At 50.0% G+C, this 10473-nt stretch overlaps 1 protein-coding gene across 3 annotated transcripts in view; it reads left to right on the top strand.

The window, feature by feature from the left end:
• The first annotated feature begins 640 nt into the window (after positions 1–640).
• Positions 641–10473, top strand: part of IL1R2 (interleukin 1 receptor type 2) — a 33449-nt gene continuing 23616 nt past the window's right edge. Inside the window, exon 1 of one of the 3 annotated variants that reach the window (XM_073239216.1) lies at positions 641–851. In XM_073239216.1, coding sequence (XP_073095317.1) covers positions 838–851 — 14 coding nt within the window. In that variant the 5' untranslated portion in view covers positions 641–837. Of the gene's footprint in view, positions 852–9855; positions 10019–10473 lie in introns of those variants that run through there. The other 2 variants (XM_017672434.3, XM_017672436.3) reach the window with 2 other exon arrangements.

Genomic DNA, 10473 nt, shown 5'->3' with positions numbered 1-10473 from the left:
TCCAGTCCTTACCCTCCTGCACATGGCTTCCTGTCCATGTGGGGGAGAGCATTGGACTGGGAAGTCTTTAAAGCCCCATCCAAGCCAGACAGCAGGAGTTTGAATATGAGGTGGAGCAGGGCTGAAATTGCATCTGTGGGGCTGGCAAGGGGTCCCAGTGGGCCCTGGGAAGGCTCCTCCACCTCCGCTCCAGCCTCTCTAACTGCACGGGGGCTGCTAGTGAAGGGGAGAGGAGCCATCGACATCACCATGCGGCCTGTTGGGGTTGGGTAGGAAACATTCACTTTGTATAGATATGGCTCCATTTCCAGTGTACAAGCTATTCATTAGGCGAGTTCCACAAAATAATAAAGATTTGGAAAAATCACCCCCTTCCTTGACTTAACACTTAAAATTCTTATGAGACTGGCAGCAGGGGGACTCAAGATTAACTTTCCTTTGATCTAGAAGGGTTCTATGAGGGTTAAAGACCAAAAGGTCTCCTTTTCTTTTTGATAGAGCCATGGCCCAGCCGAATACACATCACTCTAAAACCACCTCTCAGCTGGAAGTACGTAAGTCTTAGAGTCACAAAAAAAATAGGAAACTTACGCAGAGTTTCCTTGGCCACTTCCCCATCTGAGTGATCGTGTACCAGTACTACAGCCGGGAGGGTGCTCCCTGTGAGGAGGGAAAAGGTGTGTCTGCAGTCACCCAGTCGGAGAGGGTGACACAAGCCCGATTAGGAAATCCCTGGAGGATGAGGGTATAAATCCCTGCCCGACCTCAGAGCTTGCACTGCAGGTGAAAGTCAGGCTGGCAGCCCTCCCTCCCCAGGGGACAGACACAGGTGAAGGAATGCAGAGCTGCAGGTAAGAGGCTCCTGAGAGAGGGGGAGGGGGGGAGGGAGAGAGAAAGAGACAGAGAGAGGGAAGGAAGGGTAGAGAAGAGAGGAAAAGGGAATGAGGGAGGTGGGGAAAGAGATATGAAGAGAGGGACAGAGGGAGAGGATGTGTGAGAGAGAAGCAGAGAGGGAGAGAGAGGGAGAGGGACAGAGAGGATGAGGGAGGGAGGGAGGGCGGGGCTCAGGCGGTCGGGACACTGTCCAGTTTCCAAGTGAAGCGCAGGCGGGTCTCTTGGCGTCTGTGCAGCCGAGGCGCCTCCTCTCGGCGGCCTTCCTCATCTGTGTCCTTCTCCTGTGTGAAGGTGACTTTGACCTCTTTGGGTTCTAGTTTCTCTGTCCAGAAAGGGGCTGGGTCAAGAGGGCTCTAAGGACTCCTACAACTGGAAGCGCAAGTGCCCTGGGGTCGGTGAGAGGGAGAGGAGGGCGGACAGGCCTCCCGGGGTGTCCCCAGAAGGCTGGCTCGGGGAGTCTGGTGGCAGGTGCTCTTCTGTGGGTGGACTTCCGCCCACCCGGGCCCTGAGGGGAGGGGCTGGGAGCAGGTGCTGACTGTGCCTCTTAGCAGCTCCCTGTGGTCATGGCCTCACTGTCTTTTCAAAGCTCTGCACCCTGCTGGATGACAAGTGGCGTTTGACTAGAGGCCACCACCCAGGGTCCGGCAGCTCGCCTGTCCTCAAGCAGGGGTGGGCTGAGCTTACCTTTACCACCTGCTTCATCAGGAAAAAACAAAACTGGGCACGATTCTTAAAAGTAAAAAAGCCCCACAAAACAAAATGTTTGCCCTCACTTATAATGAGATGAATTGCACCATTTGTTTCTGCCCATTCAGTGCCTCAGTTTCCCCACCCGTCAATAGCGATCTTGACGAGGATGAGGATGAGGGTGGTGGAGACTCAAAACCTGAGCCCCGGATACATCAGAGCAGCACCTGACACCCCTGGGGGCCCCCTGCGTGTCTGCTCCCACCCGGACTGCTCCTTCTGGAGTCCCGCTCCCCTTCCGATGCCTTTCCTCTTCTTGGGACCCAGGCCCCCAGGGGTCCCCACCACCTGGCCCCCAGCTGTGCCTCTAATGCGGTGTGAGCTTGGCCAAGGCCCATCATGAGTCCTCCTCCGTGAACTGAAGCAGTCAGTGACCAGCCCTCCCAGCAGTGTGTGCCGTGGGCCGCTGCTTCCCTCGCTGCCGTCCGTGCCAGCCTGCCAAGCTCCCTCTCTTCTGGCCCGTTTCTCTGAGCACTGCCTTCCTGAGAGGGCAGCGGGTTCCCTCCCACGTGCATGGGCGGAAGTGGCACCTGCCTTCCAGTCTCATTACAGTCTTGTCCATTTCCATGCTGTCTTTCACTCTTTAGCCTCCGTGGCTATCCAAAGAGGCCAGAAGGAAGCTTGGCTAGGGGAGGGGTTGCCGTGGGCATAGTGTCTGCCCTGTTTGCTCACAGCTGGCCTGGGAGCCCCTCTTGCCCCTTGCCAGAATCCTTGGTCCACTCAGACCTCAAAGCCCACTTTCTTGATAATAAACCTGCTGATCAAGATCCACCTCCCGATCCCTCCTTCCCTCCCTTGGGATAGCAGAGCTTTAGTGACAACACAACTAGTATAAGTGGTGTGTGCTGGGCTGTCATTTATGTCACCATCACCTGCTCTTGCTATAGGGGCCACTTGATCATGACAGTGCTTTCTGCCAGTGGGTCTCAAACTTGTGCCTGCACCAGCATCCCTCTAAGCCTGGGGGGCTTATTCACACACAGACTGGTGAGCCCACGCAGAATTTCTGATTCAGTAGGGTTGGGTGGGGTGAGGACTTGCATTTCTACTAAGTTCCCCAGTGCTGCTCATCTGGGGACCCCACTTTGAGAACCACTTTCTTAGGTGATAAGAGAAGGCCTCACATCCAGTAGGGTTTCAGGATAAGAGGCTTTTGTGATCGTTTTCAAAACAGAGCCCCTCTGCTGGGTTTGACGTGAGTGCTGGGTGGGGTGGTTTTAAATAGGGGTTGGTCTACTTAGCTGACAGAGAACTCAGCACAGCCGGGATCAATGAGTGTCTAACCCATGATCTCAGTCTCCTGTCAATACAGTTCCCCACCCATGCAGGAGCGCAGCTTACAGCAGCAGGGGAGGGGGCGGCGAAAGGCAACAGGCGCATGGAAGCTCCCAGGCCAGCTGCTGGGGCACCGGGGCCCCAAGAAAACAGTGATGGTGTTGGTGCTGATCTTGTAGTATCTCAGAGCCTCTGCTCTGGGGGTTCTCACCCTGGCTGAGCATTCGAATCACCTGAGGAGCTTTAAAGAATCCCTGTACCCGGGACCAGCTACACGAGGAACTCTGGGGGCTGGGGTCCAGGCATCAGTCATCTCTCAAGCTTCCCAGGCACTTCTGAGGTACAGCCAAGGCTGGGACCCCCTGCCCTATTTCATCTCCCAAGCTCCTTACTCTCTCACCTTTTCTAAGCTGTTCAGGGCCTTCTTATTTTTTCCTTCAAAACCTGTGTTCTGAAGCTGTAATTTGTCTGATGATTTTCATCAGGTACATGGGCATTTGACTCACCAGGAGCGAACAGGGGAGAAGTCTGAGAATCTGTATTAACCTCCATCCCAGTGTTTCTGAAGCTTTGAAATGTTTCTGACTACCTTGATAAAGAACCTCTGTTTCATGTTAAGCATAAATAATTTCCTAAACACAATCATTTGATTGTGGCACTTGAATATGGGCCCAAGGAGCCCATTTTAAAACCTGGATATTATCTTGGTGTGTGGCTTAGACATATAACTTCATGTTTCTGGATGTCAGTTTCAATTGTCAGGTGACAGGGATTGGTTAGAGAACAGGTTCTTTGCTGTTTTTAAGAATTTCTGGATATTATATTGCCCAAATTTTTCATGAAATGTCAAGAGGAAATTGAAGAATACATGGACTTAATTGGGGATCATGACCTTGAATGTATTCAGGGACCATGGGGCAAGTCAAATCTTTGAGGCTGTGAGTGTGGGGTCTATGGCTAACTGACGTGCGCTCATCCTCGGAAAGACCAACATTCTGGCTAAATCATGCACACTCACAAGTTACACCTAGACCCCCAGTCTGTGATTTTCACAACAGCTTTGACAACTTCTGAAAATATGATCACATAACTGTTAAGTTAAAGGGTGAATACTAGTACCAATTCTGTTAGTATTTCCTTGGAGGACTTACTTAACCTCAATGTCTTCACTTCTAAAACAAGAATAATAGTATGTCTTTCATACAGTGTTGGGAAAATTAAAAGAAATAATACATGTCGGAACTTTGCCGACTGCCTGGCCCATGGTGGGTGTTCAGTGTGAGCTAACATCACCACCTTCAGTCTCATCATCATCCTTATCCTTGTCATCAACATCAGATTGTGAAATTCTGACAGCACCATTTCAAAAACCACTCAGAGTGGGCTGGAGTGACCAGACACGAGGATTTAATGTCATCTCTGCTGTCACTCCACCTTTATTTAAAGGACAAACCAGTCCCGGAGATCAGTGCTTCTCAAAGCGGTTGGGCAATCTTGTTAAATGCCCAGATTCTGATTCCCTAGGTCTCACATAGGGCCTGAGACTGTGATGCCCCTGCTGCTGGTCCACAGACCATACTTTGAGTAGCAAAGCTTAGAATATTTGGGACAAGGTTTTCTTATTTGGGAGCAAGGAAGAAGTTGATGGAGAGCTTCGGGTAGGTCCTGAATTTTCTAGAGCTAATATTTATCAGAATGTCTTCAAGGTCTGTGGTAAGCAGAAGTCTAAGATGAGCTCCACTGAAGCATGCCCTTGGATAATCCCTTCCCCTTAATGAGAGCTGGCTATACGACTCTAATGGGGATAGCCTTTCCACGATTAGGCTACTTTATGCAGCAAAGTGAAGGCATTTTGCAGATATGATTTAGGTCCCCAACCAGTTAACATGAAGTTAATCAAAAGGAAAACCATCCTGGCTGTGCCTGACACGACCAGATGGGCTCTTTAAAAGAAGGTCTAGGGGTCATAGTCAAGAGGTCAGAGAAGTGTAAAATAGCATCTAATGTTGTTCTGTTGGCCTTGGAGAAACAAACCGTCATGCTGCGAAGAGGGCCATGGGGTCCTGCCCCATGTGGTGGTCTCTAGTTGCTGAGAGTGTTCTTGGCTAACAGTCAGCAAGAAAGTGTTACCTCAGTTATCCAGCCATGAGGAAGTGAATTCTACTCACAGCCACATGTGCTTGGAACCAGATCCTGAGCTTTGGTATCAGTCTGGGAGCCCCTGAGCAGAAACTCCATTCAAGCTGAGATCAGACATCCGACTCACAGCAGTGTGAGCTAATAAATGGGTGTTGTCTGAAGTCACCGAGTTTGTGGTAGTTTGTTACACAGAAATAGAAAATGAATACAACATGCTAATTCTTTTATTTGATTGCCATACATACCAGTCCAAGCCATTTTGCAATAATACCCCCAAACGCCTCAGTAGCTTAATATAACACAAGTTTCTTGTGCTCATGCTAAATCACTGTCATTATGTCAGACAGTGGTGGCTCATCGTAGCCACTTGACATTTTCAAAAGAGAACTTATGAGGACCATCTGTTGGACTCAGATTGTTTTGGCACAAGTGCTGGGCTGGGAAATAGGCATTTCTCCGATTTAACAGAAGGGGAAATAGATACGCAGACACAAATGAGTGGATCCATGGAGGGAAGCTGACTGCTCAGCCTCCTAGCAAGATAACCTGGTCATCTTTTGTGGCTGCTATCAGTAAACAAGGGATCAGCGTTCACAGTTGCAAGAGTTGAGAGGGATGGAGGGCAGGGCGCCAGAAATGAAATGCGTAGGCATGGAAGTATCCTTCCTGCTTTTCCTGGGGATAGTCTGGAGGCCATGCCTAATGTCAAGGTTATGAAGAAGTGAAATCCTGTGTGTACCTCAAAGTAGGAAAGTACCAGACATTGGTAACCATGAGTCTGTCTACCACACTGTGTTACTCAGTTAGGTCGGTGGGACTGGCATGGAGGAAGTGTCGCATTTCAGATCGCCCAGCTTCACAGCATACCTCTCACCACCAGAGACAAGTTGGCTGGGCATCAGGGAGCTTAGGGAAGTCAGAGGGGGTAAGTGTAGGTAGCCCCAGAGTAGAGCAAAGGATTTCTTGGTGGCACTTTTTGAGTCTGTGGAAAACCCAGTAAGTCTGGGCTGTCTTCACACCAAGGACTGGGTTTTCTTGTGGCAAGGGATTTCCCTGCATGGTATAGATGCAAAAAGCCTGGGTTTTCAATTGTCTGTTTTTGCTTGACTTTTGCCTGCTCTCATGGGTGTGCTGGACACAGGGCCAGAGAGAGCTGCCACCTTCTGTGACCCTGAGGACAAACTCTTGGTGGGCACATTTTCCAGAGAGTGGAAGAGGTCCATCAAAGCATAAAGAGAAAATTCCATCTGTTTTGGCAACTTAACAATTTGGGAAGGAAGTATTTCTATATCATATGTAGCATGGTGGAAATTTGTACTCACTGCTGATTGATGCCAAAAATGTATCTTTAATAATCTTCCAAGTATCCCGTTTGTCTCCTGAAGCCCCTTTTCCTTAGGGAAGTGCCTTAGACCTACCAGCACATGTCACTCCGCCTCACGGGCTCACCTCTGCCTCTCTTGGATCGATCCGTCCCCTTTTGGGTAGATGCTCAGCCTTTCAGAGTTTCCCACTTCACCACCTTCTTCTAGCTGGGAAAGAGATGAGAATAAGGAAAGCTGTGTCCTCAGGGCAGGTTGGCGAGTCCGCACCTGCCGGCCTAGAGGTCTCACTAGCTTGCGTGAAGGTGTCTCTGGACCGGCCCAGCCAAGGGTGTACTGCTGAGTTGATAGCTGAGGTTGATGTCTGGGAAACTCTGTGCTGGCCTTGCGGCCGAGTCACGGCGAATGCCCCGGCCAGCTCGGGCCTGGGATGCCTCTTGCTGGCCCCACAGGTCCTCCTGTCCTTGCCAGGGCCTTGCTTCTCCCGGCTTCAACTCGCCACTGGTGCAGGTGACACTCCACATCTAACAAGCAGCATGGCACGAGCACCAACAGCTCGGGACAGACGCTGTGGTATCAGTTGCCTGGACCATGAGGGTGTCTGGGGAGCAGCAGGAATGCTGGGGTCACAGAGGGTGGAGGGCTTAACTCAGTGGTCCTGCCAGTTGGTAAGGACATGTTTCCATGTTTGGCCATGCTGCTCCTTATGGACAGAATATCCTGCAGCCTTAGCTCAAAGTCACCTTGTCCTGCAGCCCTATATGAGCCCAGACCTCAGTCACTTTCCATTCCCCACTGGTGCCCTCAGGCTGCTACGGGAGCCTTGCTTTCCCACAGTGGGATTCCTCTCAGGACCCCATCTGCAAGCAGAGCCATAGTCCCTCTGCTTCCAGCAGTCCCCTCTCGTCTATGTCTTGTTCTCTGCTCTCTGGTTTGAACCCGAATATGGAGCAGCACCTTCTGCCTGCTTCTGCTTGTGGTTTCCCTCCTTTTATCCTGGAGCCCAAAGGACCTTTTTCTTCTACTTCCTTTATATCATATCCACTTCCTTCCCTCCTCTCTGAGGGGGACTTTGCTCTTCCCCTTTCCTGGGGCCACAGTGGCAGAAGAATTGGAGATAGCAAGAAAGGAAATACATTGGGAGACAATTGAAACATGATTCTCATTGCATATGTTATGCACTGTCCCCTCCTAGAGAGAGAGGATTCTGAACACAACTTAAACTGTTCTTCATGGTTCAGGAAAATCATCATGAATGTCACATGAATGTCACCTGCTACTTGCAGTAGGGTGCAGTGAGGTGGAGGGGACTATTTGTTCTATTCTTAAAGGCCCTGATTGCTGTACTCTTTGGCCCTTGCATTTATCTGTCTTAATAGATTTCCTGTGTCCTCTGTTATTGTGCAACCAGCAGCTGCTTTTTTGACTGTATCTCACATACTCTGCAGGTCATGAATCAGAGTGAGAGGGGCCCAGCTGGGTGGTTCTGATACTCCAAGTGGTGTGGTTGAGTTCAAAGTGTGGTACTTCTCTGGTGAATGGACTTGTCCAGGGATCCTAAAATGATTTCACTTACATGGCTATTGCCTTTGAAGGGATTCCTGAGAGGTTGGGAATAGCTGCGACTGTTGACTGGACCCCCCTGCTTGTGGCCTCCCTTACAAGGTGGTCTCAAGGTAGCTGGACAGTTTACATGGTGGCTGGCTGCCCTCAGAGCGAGTGTCCCAAGGAAGCCAGGTGGATGCTGCCTGGCCTTTTCTGACCTAGTTTTGGAGTTCATCCCGCATCGTCCTGTTGGTAAGACTCGAGTCACAGGCTGGCCCACATTCAAGGGAGGTGAGTTGGCCTCGGCCTTTTGATGGCAGATGGCAGAGTGGTGCCGTCACATAATCAGGACCCCATGGGTTGGGGGACGTTGTGGCCATCTTGAGAGAATACGGTTTGCCAAACTAAGGAACAATAGCCATGCTTGTGTAAATAAAGAGAAGGAGGTCCTGAAAGAGGCCTTCACAGCTTCCTCTTTGAGTAAAATACTCATGCCTTTGTTGCCAGCAACCTATGGCTACCTTGCCGCTGTTCAGATCTTTTTGTCCCGTTTCTTCTATCTGAGTTATGGTTTGGATGGGCAGGTTATCTTGATGACTGATAATCCAAATATCTGAGGTGTTTGCCTCACACCAATTACAAGAGGTTGAAAGGAGCATTAAGTTTAAAGAGTGAGCATCTGCTAGTAACCACCCCCTTCCCATGCCAGCACAGGGCATGCAGTGACTAGTTAACAGTACCGGTGAGCAGCCCAGCAGAGCTGCAGTTCCAGTCCCCAGGGGAACTCAGAGGTCTGGAGTTCTGGCTCTGCTACTTGCTGGCCATGAGACTTCAGCATGTGAGCTACTATGATTCAGTGGTTCTCTGATTAAGCCCCTAACTTGGCGCTTTAGAAATAGAATCTATGCCCAAGACTGAAGCCTAAATGCAAATTTAGAACCCCAGGCTTTTACACTGGGCAGGGACCTGGGAGCACTCGGCAGCCCAACCCTTATATTTTAGAGATGAAGAAACTGTGACCCAGATTGGGTAAATGGCTTAGTGCCTTGCCTAAGATCACACAGCTAGTTCACGGTAGAGAACCCAACTTCAATCTCCCATCCTGTGTGCTTAAAGACTCTACTGCTAAGATGTCAGTCTGAATGAAAGCATTGGGGTTCCCTGGGACGCCTTGACCATGTGTGTATATTTATGATGGGGTGTTTACATGTTAAATACACTTCGGTAATATGGATTTAAGCACATAGTCTATTGCTTCCTTCAGACAAAGCTGCACACCCTTCTAATACAGTGACTAGTGTCAGCTAAGTTATTGACTGTGATACCAGCAAGTTTTCAGGCTGTATGACAGACCCTCAGCAGAAGATGGAATGTAGGCAGTGGAAGCCCTGACTTCTCACTCTGGTGGGCTAGTTGTGTCCCCATGGGCGTGTTACTTACTTCACTGAGTTCTGGTCTTCTGTAAAATGCTGTGAGAGTGACCACTTGTTGAGTGCTTTCTCTTTGCCAGCTCTGGGCTGTCCGTTTTACATGACATGTGCCATCAGATTCTCCGTGATGCACACCAGGCTATGGCATTTTACAGATGAGCAGCCTGAGCCTCACACAGGCACTGTAACCTGTTTATATGGGCACTGAACTACCCAGCTGGCACACGAGGAAGGCAGGATGCACACTTGCTCTGTGAGCCTGTAAAGTCTGCTTCCCACAGTGCTCTCCTTATGATTCCCTAATTGCCTGGATTACTAGGAGATGCAAACAGACTTCTGAGCACCCCACCTAGGGTGGAATCTGACTAATGAGTGGTATTTAGCAGGAGGCAAATTTGCATTCTGAAATGACAGAGACATTTCTAATTGTGAGTGCTTCCTAAGGCTAGAAGTGTCCATCTCATGAGGGGTGAGCTTGGCCATCCATGGAGGACGCTGGGTTTGGGAACACTGTCTGGATGGCCTGCTAAGCGTAGTGGCTTCTGGAGCCCTCTCCAGCTCCAGGTTCTGATGCTTCCACAGGACAGAGAATGAGCACCAAGACTGAGGACTGCGTAGACTCAGTTTACATCCTACTTTATCATCCCATTAGCTCTTTGGCCTTGGGTAAGTTCCTTAATGTACCTGAGTCCGTTTCCATTGCCTCATGCTTATAATGGGGATGATGTGCTCCACCAGACTCCCCAGTTTTGCCCTCTGAAGTTGTTCAGAGCAGCAAATCCCTTTTACACAAACACTGAGTGGTGGGGAGTCTAAAGCTTGGCAGACTTTTACTGTGGGTGCTGAGGGCCCCATGAGCTTTCACGTGGGTTGTTTAGGAGGGATATGGCAACTATGTTTGGCTAGAAGGGTGGTCTTGTTGGGGGTTAGCCTGATGCAGGAAGAAGGTGAAGGACGTATCTTTGGTTGATGGGCCAGCTCACTGGGGGCTCTGAGTGACTCAGCCTTGCTGGGAACACACAGTGTGAGCAGTGGGTTTGAATGAGTCAGAAGGGAGTTGGGTGGATTTACTGAATCTCTTGGGCAGTGGTTCTTGGGGCTGAAGTTGGTCAAGTTCAAAA

Source organism: Manis javanica, chromosome 1 (assembly GCF_040802235.1).
Source record: "Manis javanica isolate MJ-LG chromosome 1, MJ_LKY, whole genome shotgun sequence".
Classification (NCBI taxonomy): Eukaryota; Metazoa; Chordata; class Mammalia; order Pholidota; family Manidae; genus Manis; species Manis javanica.
Note: the sequence above shows the minus strand (reverse complement) of the source record. Positions and strands in the feature narration are given on the sequence as shown.